Source organism: Bufo bufo, chromosome 10 (assembly GCF_905171765.1).
Source record: "Bufo bufo chromosome 10, aBufBuf1.1, whole genome shotgun sequence".
NCBI classification, from domain to species: Eukaryota; Metazoa; Chordata; class Amphibia; order Anura; family Bufonidae; genus Bufo; species Bufo bufo.
This window is the reverse complement of record NC_053398.1, coordinates 20,991,466-21,008,080: the sequence shown is the minus strand read 5'-3', so window position 1 is coordinate 21,008,080 and position 16,615 is coordinate 20,991,466. Positions and strand designations below refer to the sequence as shown.

Sequence of the window (16,615 nt, the reverse complement as noted above, 5' to 3'; positions counted from 1 at the left end):
AGTTACAGGGGTATTCCCATCTCAAAATTTGTGGCATTTCGCTACAATATGCCATCAGTGTCAAATACGAGTGGGTCCCAGAGGTGGAACCTGCACCCAACTCCAGAACAGGACCCCCGAAGTGAAGGGGGAGCAGCCGTTCATGTGCAGCGTCCTCTCCAGTCACTGCTATGATACTTCCAAAAATAGCTGTAGATGGAGAGATGGAGTGTGGCCGCGAATGCGCAACTGTTCTCCCTTCACTTTGGGAGCCCCTTTGTGGAGATAGCAGGTCCCAGAGGTGGGACCCACATCTCTTATCTGACACTGATGGCATATTCTAGCGATATGTCGCAAATGCTGAGATGGGAATACCCCTTTAAGACTGACACCAAACACCAGTCCCAACAATATAAAACAAAGCTGTGAAAGATCCCTTAGAGCCAGGGTTACTCCTTCTCCTCCGCCAAGAACCTCAATGAGGTTAAGGCTACATTCAGACGACTGTGTTTTGTGCTCCACAAAACACTGATACCAGCCGTGTGTGTTCCGCATTTTGCGGAACGCACAGGGCCAGATCTATATAGAAAGGCCTATTCTTGTCTGCAATTGCAGACAAGAATAGGACATGCTTTATATTTTTTTGCGGGGCCGTAGAACGGAACTAAGGGTGCAGACAGCACACGGTGTGCTGTCCGAGTCTTTTGCGGCCCCATTGAAATAAATGGGTCTGTACCCATTCCGCAAAATTGTGGAATGGATGCGGACCCAGAAATTCGGTCGTCTGAATGCACCCTAACTGGGGAAAATCCTTGTTACTTGTATTCCCATCAAGGCCAAAACGGAAAAGGGTGGAGGCCACCTACCAGAGTGACATACAAAACGGCACAAATCTTGTAAATACATAGATTTATTTTATAATACATATCTGAATTACATCTTTCATTATAACAGTGCTGGGTTTCCTCCTTCTGGATGCAATGGAAGTACTGGGAGGGGGTGGGGTAGCAGCAATAAACCCTCCACAGATTCCTACTAAACACTAGACATCAGAATGTATGTGACGAAGCCCGCAGTAATCTAACTCCTGCAGACACAACTACCCTAAGGAGTACCTGAGAGCCTCCTAATAAACTGATATAAAGTGTTCTGCTGTGCGCCAACACTTACCTATTAAGCCTCATGCGCACACGTCCGTGGAACACGGACCGCGAGATACCGGCTTGGATTCCTGCTGAGTGCAGGAGCGCACGTCGTCATTGGTTGCTATGACGCTGCGCCCCCGCTGCTGTACAGTAATACACTCGTATAGATAATATGAGTGTATTACTGTACAACAGCGGGCGCACGCGTCATAGCAACCAATGACGACGTGCGCTCCTGCACTCAGCAGGAATCCAAGCCGGTATCTCGCGGTCCGTGTTCCACGGACGTGTGCATGAGGCTTTAGTGTTCTAATGTACAATGTTCTACATTTGCTGACTGGTAGATAAATCAGACGGGGAGAAAGCAGATAGTTGGTGCTAGCTCGGAGCAGTCTGCAGAACCCCTTTAGATAGATGTGGATGATAGTGCTGCTGTAATTACACCTTTTCAACATTCGGGGCAGCAGTGAGTTACAGCAAAAGGGCTCGCTGGACATAAAAATTAAAGGGGTTGTCCGAGATACCGCAATAAAAAATCTGACATAGCCTAAGATTTAAAAAAAAAAATCTTCTTATACTCACCCATTACTACAGTGGCGTTCTCTAGTCCGGTCCTTACATACTGCAGTGGGGACGTGCTAGTATATGGAACATGTTTACTGCAACCAATCACGATAGGCTGCAGCAGTCACACTCTGCACACCTGCATGTCACATGTGGGCACGTCATGGACACTGTGACATGCAAGTATACAGAATGTTACCGTTGCAGCCAATCTCTGCCCTCAGTGTTAGACCGCCGAGGACAGAGACTGGCTGCAGTCGTCATGTGGCGAGTACAAACATCAGGCAACGGTAGGGGGTGTCCAAAATTTAAAATGATCTTGGACAACCCATTACACACGGCCAGCGTCAGCGGAGACGCTGTCAAATAAGGAAACCCCTTCTTAGGACAGTTTTAGACGACAGTGTTCAGTCCGGGGAACACACTTTTTGCTCATCTGACGTGGATTTGCAGCATCATCATAATTGATGATGTCGTGAATTCCTTCATCGTCGTCAGTTTGCTGAACTGCAGTCACATAATGCCGTGACTACAGTCCAGTAGGTCTGCAGTGCGATGGGACATGCTGCAAATCTGCTTCAGATGAGCGGTGTTCATTCCACTCACAGCGCGTTTCCCGGACTGAATGCTCGTCCAAAATTAGTCTTGAGATGCACACAGGCAAGACAAGCTGGGGCAACCATATAATGGTAGTGCTGTATTTACAAGCGCATTTACCCCGCGTGGGGCATGTAATCTGCAGTGCAACCTGGCAGTCTGTGCCCTGGCATTATATTTACAGTAACTGGCTGTAAAGTCACAAGAGTATAGAGTTATTCTCCATGCCTTGCCTTCTGATCCTTCCTCTGGACTTAAAGAAACCAGGTTCCTGGTGGTAAGATTACCACGCTCATCATCAGCAAGTCCTGTACAGTTAGCAGCTGTGCTACAAGAATGCCTTATAGAAGTCCACAAAGTGCTTCTGGAAATCAGAATTACAAGTAGGGGCACAACAAAAAAACTAATGGCCTGAGTTTGAAGAGCAGGACTGGGCAATTGGAGGCACTCCGAATCCTGCAGGAGGTGGCCTCCAGCATAAGTTCTCCTCATCTTACTGCAGGGAATCAACAAAGGCATCAAACTCCTCCATGTTTTTTTCATGCATGGCCAACTTTTCCGGCAGCGAATCCTATGGAGAGGCGAAAGAGAGTGAATTTAGGGAAGTAGACAATGTGGGTATGAATAAAGGGAAAGAATCTGTGCTGGTGGGATGACTCCCCCATATATTCCAGGCCAATGTTCAACAAAAAAGTGTACCAAAATATATTCTATGCTTTCATGGTCCTGTGTCATTAAAGGGGTTGTCCAGGCTACAAACGTTGACGACCTATAGTCAGGATAAGGGTCCATTCACACATCCGTATGAATGGGTCCGCATCTGTTCCGCAATTTTGCGGAATGGGTGCGAACCTATTCATCTCAATGGGGCCACAAAAGATGCGGACAGCACACCGTGTGCTGTCCGCATCCGTAGTTCCGTTCCGCGGCCCCAAGAAAAAGATAGAGCATGTCCTATTCTTGTCTGCAGCCACGGACAAGAATAGGCATTTCTATCACAGGGCTGGCCATGTGCGGTCTACAAAATGCGGAACGCACATGGCCGGTGTCTGTGTTTTGCAGATTTGCGGACGTGTGAATGGACCCCAAGTCTTCAATATCGGATCTGTGGTGGCTTAACCCCAGCACTCCCACTGATATACTGTATATATGGCTGCTCAAAACAGCATAGGAGCTGGAAGCAGACACCTCCATACACTGTGTAGTGGCTGTGCTGGGGTACTGCAGCTTGGCTCCTATTCAAGGGAATGGGAGCTGCAGTATACCGGCGTCATCTGCTTTCACCCCATCCACTGTATAGTTAAAAGAGAAAAGAGAAAAAGGTCCTGCTCGGTTAAAATGTTACCTTTATTTTTCAGTGCAGATAAAAGCCAGTTACAGTCCAGTCTACATGTTTCGGATCAGAGACAGTAGCGATCCTTACTCATGACATGTCATGAGTAAGGATCGCTACGGTCTCTGATCCGAAACATGTAGACTGGACTGTAACTGGCTTTTATCTGCACTGAAAAATAAAGGTAACATTTTAACCGAGCAGGACCTTTTTCTCTTTTTACTCAAGTAACGCTGTGGTTCTTGGCGTGGTCCGTGCTTGGTGTGACAGGGTTTGAGCACGCCTACACTTTTTCTTTGCCATCCACTGTATAGCTACCAGAGCCACAGCTACTCGGAACAGCTGATCAGTGGGGGTGCTGGACCCCCACCGGTCTGATACTGATGACCTATCCTAAGGAGAGGCCATCAATGTCTGTAGCCCTGACAACCCTTCTAAAGTGACACTCTACCTCTATTCTTCGGGTGGTGCAGCAGACAGTAGCCCCCACCTGTAAAAGGATTGATTGAGGTAATTTGTGAAGGTAATTTACTAATATAGGTGGAGTATTATTTTAAACGGGAACTCCTTCCACAGTGGAACCCCCTAATACTTTACTAATCTTATACCCAATTTAGGCTAATTTCCCCATTACATTTTTGCGCAAGGTAAAAAAATAAAAATTTAATTTAATTTTATATATATATTTGTAATTTGGCTCCATTTTACCATTCCTATTAGGGACTGCTCTTAGGTCATCATAAAACCCTATGGTGATCACTTGAAGCAGGGGCGGTCCAGCTGCCAAATGCCACAGATGCTAAAAAGCAGCCACAATGCAGCTGCCTGAATACGGCCTAAAAGGGATTACAATTTACTGCTAAAATAAAGAGTATATCACTGGATCACAATATATACCGGGTACATATACTCCTATGTGGTACTGAACACTGTAGTTTGCTGTTTTCTAACATACTTTTGGTGTAGGACTGTCCCATAGGAACCTATGGGGACTGCTTATGATTGATGTTGGGTAAAAATGCGGTTATGAACAGAGCCTTACTTGTTCAGGAGTATTAATCAGTTGCTGGTGAGGTCTGCCCTATAGTAAAAGCAACACCATTTATTAAAATCACGAGGGGGACTGTCAAAGACCCCCACTGTAAGTAAAACACGCACCACTGAATAATAGTACCTAAAACTAGTATGTGATGACATTTACTAATATAAGCTGCTTTGCCATGCACTTCATTACAGAACGGTGCCTCTTATGGGTAATAATCGGCACTGGAGACCCTAATTGTGAGATGCTCTCTATCACATAAGCTTTCCTGCAATGCAGTGACCCCCGATTAGATACGGGTGCCTAGAGGATATACCCCGCCAACCCACACCATGTTTCAAGGGGAAACCGAGCTGTTAATGCAGGCGGGCAAGCAGGGGGTGGCTGGTAGCATTAATGAATGGAGGCGCAGTCCTCCAGCAACCTTTAAAAATAAAATTCTCACCAGGTCTTCTGCCATTGACTGGATAGCGATATCAATAGAAAGGCTGCTCAGCTGAGGCGGGTTCTGAAATTCCCGATAGAAAGTCCCCACGTCCATAGGAAGGTCATCTTTAGAAAAAGCCGGTCGCTAAAAAAGAAAGAGAAAAAAAATGAAATAGTTACTTTTTTCTTAAAATCAGATGTTTATTAAAGTTTTTTGGGGGGGGGATTTTCATACTGATGACGTATCCTCAGAATCCTTATTGCTAATCTTACACAAGCTCTTTGAATATTTATCTCACATGTTATTTTTTACTACGTAATAATGTACAGAGAGAAGGGAGCAGCACATGGCAGCGAGCCCATTTAAAGAGATCGGCCAGGAGTGATATAGTCTAAAACCACTCTGTGTAAATGGACATCCTTGAAGGTGTGAGCGGGCAGTATTATGCCATAAATGTGACTTGCATTAATGCCCCTTTACACTGCTCAGTTGAGGAGACGATTGTCGGGAAGGAACCGCCTACTTGTCAAAGAGACGCTGTATTTACATGCGAGGATCTCCTCCACAGTATGGGGAGGAGTGATCACTAATGCCATCTCTCACCCCCATACAAAATCATTGTTTACCAGCAGCATAGTACCGTTTAGACAGAACGATCTGCTGCCGGCAAACGAGGATTTAAGTGACCACACCAATGATCTGTTACCCGATAAACGAGCGTTTGGCTTGTTCATCATATAAATCGGCAGCACCTTTATACCGGCAGATCATCGCTAACGAGCGTCCGCGAGTTAACAACAATCTGCACGACCATCGGGCAGTGTAAAGCGCCCTGTGTGCTTGATGTGGCGATCTTGTTTTGAAAAGATAAATGTAATTAGAAGGGTGGGGGCACTTACAAAGTCCACCATAACAAAGTCATCCTGGGGCACTTCACTGCTTGAGCAGGAGCTCTGCAGGCTGCGGGCATCTGGTGTCACCTCCTCTGGAGTCTCGGGACAAACCAACTGAAGCAGAAGAGGAAACAGAGACATTGATCGTACCTTTACGTTAGGTGAAGTGGCATATTGGTAGCACTAAGGTACTAATGTGACTAGGATCAGGGGTAAGGACATACCATGGGGTCGGTGTTCTCCACCTCAATTAGTTTGGGTGCAAACACTGCGAATGGTATATCTGTGCTAGCGTAAGTGACCTGTGAAGAGACGAAAAACGGTTCACGTTGGTGGCTTACAGGGGTTGCCCACTATCTATGACTGGCTGCACATGTGCTGCGAACACCACACATACAGCTAGTAACAGGCACTGATAAACCATTGGTGCCGATGTCTGATGGCTTAATATGCCTAATTTATGTTCATCTGCTTTTCTAGAGCTTTGCTCCCAAAATGTCTGTTCATGGAGGGTTTTGGGACTAGTCCAGTCCATCAGCGGCCTCCATTTACTTACACTAGAGACACACGGGGGAACTAGCGCCTGGGCAGTCTGCCCCCAGTCGGATTGTAACAGATAGTGGCCAGCCCCTTTAATAGGACTCGTACATTCTTACATACTCTAAGGGCTCGCTAACATGGATCAAGTATTGGGAGTCGGACAATTATCAGGGATGAACGTTCATACGAATGCACGTTCCCGATAACTTCCCAGTGTAAGAAGTGTCACCAATCATCTGACATAGGAGCATACGCAGGGGTCGAGTCGAGGGGGAACGCGTGGGAACGGCGTTCCTGCACTTTTTTCATGGCAGGAACGCCGTTCCCTTTCAGGGCAAAAGGACCAGGAGGGGAAGCGGTGAAATCAGATTCACAGGGGGCGGAGCGGAGACGAGGCCCTGCGTGACTCGCTCTGTACAGTGCAGGCTAAGTGAGGAGGGAAGGGGAGCGGCTTCAGTTGAGGACGGAAGACTCACTGACTCACTGACTGACTCTCCCCCCCCCGGCTGAGAGCTCCCCTCCTCCTATCCTGAGCCTGCGACTGCCTGGCGTACCTACCATATAGGCAGACCACGCAGCTGCTATGGGGCCCGTGAGGAAGGGGGGGCCCTGCAGTGGAGGAGAGTCCCCGCCCCTGTCTATCTTCCTAACTGTCTCCGGTCTTCTAGCCCCGCCTCCTAGCTCCGCCTCCTGCCTGTTAGCTCCGCCCCCGCCTGATTCCTCTGGATTGCCACAACCAGTAATGAAGTGAGTGAGGACTTGTAGGTGAGGACAGTGCAGAGGTGTGTGTGTGTGGAGGGGGGTCACTCAGCTTTCCCAGGCTATTCCTCTGCACATATGCCATTCAGAACAGGAGGGAAGCTGGGTGTCACTACATTATGTGACATAATGTGACTCAGCTTTCCTGATGTCCTGCATGGCACAAGTGCAGAGGCAGGAGAAGATATGAGGGTTGTGTTACTCAGCTTTCTCATGTCTCTCCACATGTGCCATGCAGGAGAGCAGAAAAGCTGGGTGCTATTACATCATGTGATGTCACTCAGATTTCCTGCTATCCTGCAAGGCATAAAAGCTATGGGGCCCAATGATTTCTGTGTATGCCCCTGCCTGACTGTCTGCTGAGGTGAGCGTGGCTGGACCATCCGAACGGACCGGGGTCCTGGTGGTCCGGTCCAGACCAGTCTAAGTGTCTGTGACTGTCCCTGAGTGAGTCCGGGGGCCCTAACCCGCCTGGTGGGAGCGCCGGTGGCCAGCAGCCCCAGACCAGACCAGTCAATACCCCCTCTTTTATCTCAGTCAGTACTCTCATCAGATGTGACTGCAGGCAGCACAGCAGTAGGCCAGAAGAGATCGATCAGCCAGGATTAATGTGCACAGCCTGGGTGGGAGGCCCCCCTTACCCTGGCCTTAGGCAAGTGAAAAACTGCCCCCCCCCCTCAATCTTAGGCAAGTGACAAACCCAGCTCTGCTACATCTACAATGAGCAACTACAACAAATGTAATGCCAAACTGCAGTTCCTCTATGCGATTGTGATGCCTCAGATAGCTTCCACTGGACCCACAGCCTGTGGGTCCAGTGGAAGCTATCCAAGGCATCACATAGAGGAACTGCAGTTTGGCATTACATTTGTTGTAGTTGCTCATTGTAGATGTAGCAGAGCTGAGTTTGTCACTTGCCTAAGAATGAGGGGGGCAGTTTGTCACTTGCCTAAGCGAGGCCTCCCACTGTGCACATTAATCCTGGCTGATCGATCGCTGCTGCTCTCACATCTGATGAGAGATTTCCTAAGGGGGTATTGACTGGCATTAGGGACGGGCTGGTGGATGAGGGCAGCCACCCAGTCCTGCCTATGGATCACCCAGTTTGCACTTAGCTATGCCCAGGCCCCATGCCAGGGGGTCCCTGATGTATTAACTGACCAATAACATGGAGATCCCAGTGCCAGCTGCCTTGCTGGTGGACGATTGGCATATACTTATGCTGTGGGCCACAGCAGAAGTATATGCCAATCGTCCACCAGCAAGGCAGCTGGCACTGGGATCTCCATGTTTATTTCATGTTAATTTTGCAGTTGTTTGTGTAAACTGGCACTTTACAATAAATTTTGCACTGAATTTTCAGCGAAATATATATATATTTTTTTTTGGGGGAAGGGGGGGGGGGGGGGGGGTTGCAGTGGATCTTGGGTAAGTTCCCACACTTTTTTCCCCAGGACTTGACCCCTGAGCATACGCTTGTTCGTTAAGAGATCACATCTTTCAGGCTCAACCTAAAATCATTGTTTGCGGGCAGCACATCATCTTATGAAAACAGGGATGTACTGGACACAAATCATAAAATCTGCATGAGGATTACAGATCGTAGCAGCGATCATTCTTCCCAACACAGAGGGGACGACTGCTGGATACATAGGCAGCACTACCCCAGGGCAACGATCAAAAGCCAATAGTTTATTCCCAATCATTGCCCTATGTAAAACGGCCCTAAGGCAGTACTCACCTGAGGGGAAGGTTTGTCCACAAAGGCCCCAACTTTACGGGTGAAAAGGATATGAGGAGACTTATTGGGGGAAGAGCTCCTCCCTGCAGTGCTGCTGCCAGACGGGATATCCGCTTCCTCACTGCATAGAAAAGCAAGGACACATGAATCCAGTGCAGCATTCAGACTGGAAGGAGTATAGACAGGCTGAGGGCCTACCTGCTGGAAGCAGTGCCAGTTACATGTAATGGTGAAGTCAGAACCGCTCTGTCATGATCTGCTTGAGTACCATGTGCTGGTTGGGCTGTAATATTGGGCAACCCCCCTTCCTTTCCTGGTACCATCATCTATTAACATAACCAACATTAGGGTTAGCCCAAAAAAGAAGTTTTCTTGGAGAGTGTAACTCCAAAAGCTTATTTCATAGTCATTTCCTTACACACAAGCATGGGCGTACACAGACCTCCTACTGTAGTATAAGCCCCCTGCCCCACGTCGTTTCCAAGTATGCAACAATTATTCCCAGGCAATGCAGAATTTCAGATTTTTTTATATATTTTTTTTTTTAAGTGGATGAAATTATAATGAAAAAAGTCACCACTTATCCCACATCTATGTCAGCAAAGTGAAACAGGAGCATCGTAAATATGGCTTTCGTTCTGAACACCATATTTGCCAATGTATTCACGCCAGACAACAAAAATACACTGATAAGTCTCCTGCTCCACCTTTTATTACAAAGCTGGCTGCTTGCAGCCACCACTAGGGGGAGTTCAGTGCACAGGGAGTTATGGAATTACCGTTAACGGAAATAGAAGCCGTAACAATCTGTTTGCACTGTGCTCCCGCTAGTAGTGGCTAAACGAAAATGCAGGATTTTCACATTGGGGAAAAAAAAAAAAAAAAAAAGTTCAGCGCCGACAAATCCCCCGTCCCCTCCTTCCATAATCCCTATGTAACTTCTGTTTCAAGTTCCATTCTATAACTATGGCTATTCTTAAAAGTAGTGTTCCCATCGACCCATGGACATTTTGTATCCCTCAGGACGATTTGGATTTACTGGCGCATTGGTGTTATATATATCTGCACAATGCATATGTAATACCGCTATTCACACATACAGTCACCGATGACGTTTATCAGATTCACCACCTCCCTATAAACCTGTGCATTCAGCCCGTCTCCTCATCCCGAGGAGTACCTGATGTGGAAGGGTAGCACTCACTCCAGCAGCCAAGGCCACAGGGTAGCCCAGGTCTGAGGATCCAGCTCCAAGGACAGCTGGCTGGTAAGAAAGGCGAGAGCTGTACAGCTGGAAAGCGAGCGAGAGAAAGGAAAAATAATGAAAAAGAGATGGAGGAAAGGATATGCAAGATTAATAAGCAATTATCACACTCCCTTATGCTTTTCTCAGTGCACTGAGCCGTATGGAGAGACTGTGGGAAGGACTTGAGATCCAACGCCCACATTAAAGGAGCTGTACGGCAGATGAAAAGGGCCATAATGGGTTAAAAACTCAAATAAAACCAGCAATACTCATGTCACCCATTCCCCACCACTGCTGTTTTGATGCTTACCGGGGGGACCCTAGTCTTTGCCTCCCGGTCCCAGTGGTGCATAACCTTTTCTGGTTGGGGGGAGGGCGGCACATTGTCAAACTGAAGGAATCCCAAGGGTCAAAAATAAAAGTTAAAGGGGTATTACAAACTGAAATACTGTATTTATGGCATCATGTACATACAGTATATACTATACCGGTAAATGTTCTGTTACACGTCCAGAATACATAAAAAATGCATGTGAGCAGTAGGGATGAGCGATTCGCATAAAACTTCGTTCCAAGGCTAGGTCTACACGACGACATTTGTCACGCGACATTTTGTTGCACCAATGTCGCGCAACAATTTTTATAATGGCAGTCTATGGTGTCGCGCTGCAACATGCGACATTCGAGATGGATTTTTCTGCGACTGTCGTGTCACTGTCGCAGCATGTCGCATGTTGCAGTGCGACACCGTAGACTGCCATTATAAAAACTGTCGCGCGACATTGGTGCGACAAATGTTGCAGTGTAGTCATGCCCTATCTGTCGCGCGACAAATGTCGTCGTGTAGCCCTAGCCTAATACTGTACGGAGCAGGAACTCCGTACAGTATCAGAATGTATTGGCTCAGATGAGCCGAAGTTATTGCTTTGCGAAGTAATAACTTCAGAAATTAATTTTTACTATAAAAAAGCATTCACCAAACTCGCAATAACTTTGGCTCATCGGAGCCAATACATTCTAATACTGTACGGAGCTCCTGCTCCGTACAGTATTAGAATGAAGTTTTAAGCAAATTGACTTCGGATGTTTCATCCGAAGTCAATTCGCTCATCCCTAGTGAGCAGCCAAAAGACAGACATACATGCACAGAATGGTACTGAGGGCTGCATGTGGCCCCCGGAACGCAGGTTGTGCACCCCTGCTCTAGACCCACAGGGAATAACTGCTCAGCCAATCACAGGCAGCTGTGGTGACCTGACTCGGACAATGATTGGCTGTGTGGGCATTTCCTGTGTGTTGAGAAGGACAGGAAGCAGACACCGGTGGGGGACCTGGTAATCATCAGAACAGCAGTGGCGAAAGGGGGGGGGGGGGGGAATCAGCGAGTATTGCCTGTTTTATTTTGAACCCATTTTGACCCTTTTCTAAAAATGTTTTTTCATCTGTTGGGCAACCCCTTTAAATTAATATTTATCTATATTTAAAGGGGGTTTCTGGTAGTTGATTCGTTCTAAAAAACGGTACCGAAAAGGAAACCATTTGGCTACGAGAAATGGCCCTCCTCAGGAAGCCACGTTTATGCAGTCACATGACCTAACACACATGATCCGTGGGCATCTACATATGTATTAAAACAAATATTCACTGCAAGGGCGGTCACGTAATTGTGTCATCTGACTTCACAGTCATGACATGTTCACAAGGATATTTTCTTAAGACGACAACTTTGGAGAAGGGGGGGAAACAGAAGAACCCCCTGTAAAGTGCCCTTCTGCCCACCAGATCTAGCAGCTGGGAATGCCTACTGTGTGCCAAGTGTTTGTTAATAGGGGAGAGGCCAAGTAGTTTCCACTTCTGCATTTCCCTTATTCTCGCTAGGCATTACACGGATACATAGGCTCACACAATACACATGCCTATTTTGGACTCACTTGGTGAGGGAAGGTCAGTCCCATCGTCAGGACCCTGTGGGAGTCCGTAACCACAGGAGTGGCTGTCTGACACTGGGCCTTACTGAGAGTGAACACACACTACACACAATAAGCCAGAGAGAAACAGACAGACAGAAAGAGAGAGCAGACAGGTAAGATATGGCTGCAGATACCCAAGTTTCATCTTCCTGAACCCCTAAAGTAACTCTAATTTTTACGAGTGACTTCTTAACATATCGGTGCTCCATTTTTCTGACACAGATCTCCAAAACCCTGCCCAAAGGGGATGTCCAGGTTGTTGTATTTTTTTTAATTTAAACTGCACCCTTCCCCTCCGGCAGGACCTGTAGATCCATGCTCACCTGCGCCCTGATCCCCGGTTTGGGCTCCCTGCTCTCTTCATTCTTCATGGACTTTTGGTACCAGTCGTCAACTTCTGCACAGAAAGGGTCAGGTACGCCTCTGAAGCTGATGGCTGGTCTCAGTGGTGATGTGTCACTGCTGGATCACGTGCCGCTTGGGGACGCATCTCCGCCAACACGAGTCATTGACTGCAGTGGTGCACATGAGCCCATCTGTATGGAAGTATACGGTGAACACAGCCTGGGAGCTGGAACCAAGGACCAGGTGAGTATAGATTTCTCCACATGTCCCACACACTCTAGCTAGCACTAGAGGGAGCTCACTGCACACAGTGTTAGGGCTCATTCAGACGGCCGTATGCTGTCCGCAAAAATGCGGATCTGTTTTTTTGGCGGACAGTTCAGCATGTCCGCAAAAAAACCGGATTGCATTCCGTTTTTTTGCTGATCTATAGACTTTAACAGGGCCATGTCCTGATTTTCACTGACAAGTAAAGAACGTTACATTTTTTTGCCGAGCCGTGCAGTGGAAGAAAAGGGCCCCATAGAAGTGAATGGGGCAGCATCTAATCCGCAAAAAAACGGATCCGCATTTTTGCGGACAGCATACGGCCGTCTTAATGAGCCCTTATACAGTAAATATGCTCTTGTGGTGGAGCGGACATAGGTATACATATGGAGCCTGGTTCCCCTGAAGTAAGAGGTCAGATGGCACAGAGAGAGGGGTATCAGTGTAGGTTCCCATCCAGATTGTGGTCACCTTGCCTTGGTGGATGGGCACAAATGATTTTGATTAAAATTTATTTTCTAAGTACCTCACAATTATTTTCTATAGTGACTATAGTTTTAGTCCATGTATTCTATGTTTGCACAGCGCTGCTGCATTGTGTTTGCTTTTACTCTAGTGGTGGCAACAGGCAGACAGAACTGCAGCTTTTAAATCAATATTTCTGCAGAGGGTTTGTATCTCTGTATCATAGAAAAATGAACTTCAGCTGCAATCAAGATACATTAGGAAATGAATCAGTGCGGATTCTGCACCTATTTGGATAATAAACTGTAAAGAAGGGTGGACATTCACTTTGACACCTCGTGCTGGTATAAAACGCTTCCCTGTATAAATGGCGAAGGCACCAACTTTATACCTGGAAAAGACGCTGTCCACCTCACCTGTGTCTTGTGGCAGTAATTAAATGGGTTATCCCACGAAATGTGTTTATCACCTTTCCACAGAACAGGTGATAAATATCCAGATTCAGAGAACGAGGTGCCCCCCCCAGTCCCTCTTTAAATGGTGTGTGCATGTGGATCCACTGCTCCATTCACTTCTATGGGGTTAACAGACAGGATTCCCACAGAAGTGAATGAAGAAATGGACCAACATGTGAACTACCGCTCCATTCAGACAGGGAATCTCTAGTTCTATGGATTCCTGGGAGTCCAGGTGGTTGGACCTCCCACAACCTGATATATTTTGAAGTTATCCTGGTGAAAAGTGATACATACTTTATGTGGGATAACCCTTTTAATAAAATATGCTAGAATGAGCGTGTGAACATGGCAGTACGGCGAGTTGTGTTACACAATACGGAGCAAATTTACCTGTGACGGAGGAGATGTAGAAAAGGATGTGGCACAGACATCCTGAGAATCCTCCACAGACGGGTATACAGCTCCTGGCTCCTCGGGTGCCCTGTTAGGAAACATTAAAACAAACCCCATGCAAAAGAATGATCCCAGACTATTACAGAAGTGCTTCACGTGCAATATAGGCTATCAAGAAATGTGCAAAGGCAACTGCAAGCTCTACCCGATGGAGCAAGGTTCTCTGTATACAGCTACAGGAGCATGACAAACACAGCACTGCTACATAACGGACTCGTGCAAAGATCTGGTAAGACTGGCCAGCTTTATGGCTTTAGTAACCACAGAGACCGATAATTATTCAGGTCATTTACAATATAAAAAACTGCATAGAAACAAAGCACATACTCCTGTTACATAGGCCGAACTGCCTGATAAGAGTCATTTGGCTCCATACAGGAAACCTTTCCCAAGGTTCAGTTTCCCTGCTTTCTCCTGCAGACCTCTGATCCCATTCTTGCCACTATATATTTATACGGCTCTGAGCCAAGTCTTCTTATAGCCGCTAGAGAGCGGCCTTATTCTTATCGGGTAAGTAGCCTATGGGCCATCGAACGGGTCAATTATCAGTAGGAACGCTCAATCTCAATAATTTCCCTGAGTAAAGGTATTTGCCAGTTAAATCACATCTTTTATGTGGCACCTAATATTGCCATTTGCAGGCAGCACAGTGCCCTGTGTATGTGCTTTCGACAAACAATGAATCTATATGGGGACAAGTGATCACAGTAGCGATCATTTGTCCCCATATAGGGAAGATGACTGCTGCACGTAAATGCCGCTATTACTGAATGTTCAGGCAATTAGCAGGAACATCTTGTTAATTCCCTATAATTGCCTATGCATTGGACTGTGTAAAAGAACCCTTACATGGCAGTCATCATGGTCACTACTAAGCAGGGACTAGGCCTCTGTCTAATGTGCAGGCCTGTTCTAGAATGGTAGTCAAGATCTTTAAGTCCTGATTATAAAGGAGACCCACGCTTATTACCACCAGAAAACAAACAGGGATTTTTGCATGTGCCAGTGGAGATAGTGCCTTGACTTAAATAGGAGGCCAGGAAGCTTGCTGAGAGTTAGAACGTATGTCCTGCTGGGTAATGAAGTGTTTTAGATGTGTGTTATATGGGAAAACTCTGAGCTGATGTCCTCTGTGGCTATAGACCGTGTGTGCATGCTGCCTGTGTCCTCACCTGTAGTTGCAGGGATGCATGTGTGAGGTGCTGGGGAAAGGTCGGTCAACAAAATGATCAATAATAATCCCCATGATGGGCTGGGTCCTTTCATACTGCCTGAAATGCAACAAACACATTGATATTATTAAGCTGCTGGGCCCTGGTGTCCTATAGACTGCTTATCTTTTATGCAAACGTCTCCTTCTGTGTAGGGGCATTAGCATACATAATTAATAGAAGTGAGGTGTGTGATAATGCACTGTGCTAGTCTATACGTCTCTGCAGTGAATAATGCTGTAGACATCATGTTATTGGGAGTCTACTGGATAACTGCATATGTGTGGTGACCAGGCTTACTGGGTAGACATGAAGGCCAGATTGGTTCTATAGGCGCAGGTCAAGGTGAGCGTTCCAATGGGTGTCCCTACTGTCCCGACACGTACTGCTTGGAACCCTGAAAAAGAGAAACGGGGATGAGGACTGATTGTAGTGATCCCTATATACTCTGATGATTGCATTTAAATCACATACAGGTGAAACTCGAAAAATTAGAATATCGTGCAAAACTCCATTTATTTCAGTAATGCAAATTAAAAGGAATTGCATTAAAATTAGAATTTTGTGAAAAGGTTCAATATTCTAGGCTCAAAGTGTCACACTCTAGTCAGATAATTAATCCATACCCCCTGAGCAAAGGGGACCTCAAAATTGAGACTTTGGGGGTTTCATAAGCTGTAAGCCGTAATCATCCAAATTATAGCAAATAAAGGCTTGAAATATCTCGCTTTGCATGTAATGAGTCTCATGTGTTAGTTTCACCTTTTAAGTTGCATTACTGAAATAACTGAACTTTGCACCATATTCTAATTTTTTCGAGTTTCACCTGTAAACTGCAATAAAAATGAAGGCTAATCATGCCCAAGGCTTCATGTCACAGACTGGCAGCCATTTACACTGAGATTTGCACAAAAGATTATACTGCAACAAAAAAAAAAAAAAAATGAAGTTTGCATTTAAAGTGTTTCAGGGGATAATCCAGAATGGTTTCACACGAGGCTTTATATCTAGAACGCTGCATGCATAAACCAATGAGCCTGATGCTGTTCACTGTGACATACCAAAAGGATTTCTAAAAATCCCATTCACTTCAATAGTAAAAGGCACACACAAGTTTCGTTAAGTCAAGCTGCAGCATGACCTAATTGTTGCATTTTTGGACAATTTCCCCCATATACAG

The 16,615-nt window shown here is 46.3% G+C and overlaps 1 protein-coding gene across 4 annotated transcripts in view; it reads right to left on the bottom strand.

The window, feature by feature from the left end:
• Nucleotides 1-2,586: 2,586 nt before the first annotated feature.
• Nucleotides 2,587-16,615, bottom strand: part of ATG13 (autophagy related 13) — a 29,453-nt gene continuing 15,424 nt past the window's right edge. Inside the window, exons 8-19 of one of the 4 annotated variants that reach the window (XM_040409163.1) lie at nucleotides 15,736-15,832; nucleotides 15,397-15,495; nucleotides 14,162-14,252; nucleotides 12,198-12,296; nucleotides 10,201-10,311; nucleotides 9,219-9,346; nucleotides 9,021-9,141; nucleotides 6,205-6,282; nucleotides 5,987-6,094; nucleotides 5,106-5,231; nucleotides 4,661-4,699; nucleotides 2,587-2,856 (exon numbers count right to left, since the gene is read on the bottom strand). In XM_040409163.1, the coding sequence (XP_040265097.1) occupies nucleotides 2,779-2,856; nucleotides 4,661-4,699; nucleotides 5,106-5,231; nucleotides 5,987-6,094; nucleotides 6,205-6,282; nucleotides 9,021-9,141; nucleotides 9,219-9,346; nucleotides 10,201-10,311; nucleotides 12,198-12,296; nucleotides 14,162-14,252; nucleotides 15,397-15,495; nucleotides 15,736-15,832 (1,175 nt within the window). In that variant the 3' untranslated portion in view covers nucleotides 2,587-2,778. The remainder of the gene's footprint in view (nucleotides 2,857-4,660; nucleotides 4,700-5,105; nucleotides 5,232-5,986; nucleotides 6,095-6,204; nucleotides 6,283-9,020; nucleotides 9,142-9,218; nucleotides 9,347-10,200; nucleotides 10,312-12,197; nucleotides 12,297-14,161; nucleotides 14,253-15,396; nucleotides 15,496-15,735; nucleotides 15,833-16,615) is intronic. The other 3 variants (XM_040409164.1, XM_040409165.1, XM_040409166.1) reach the window with 3 other exon arrangements.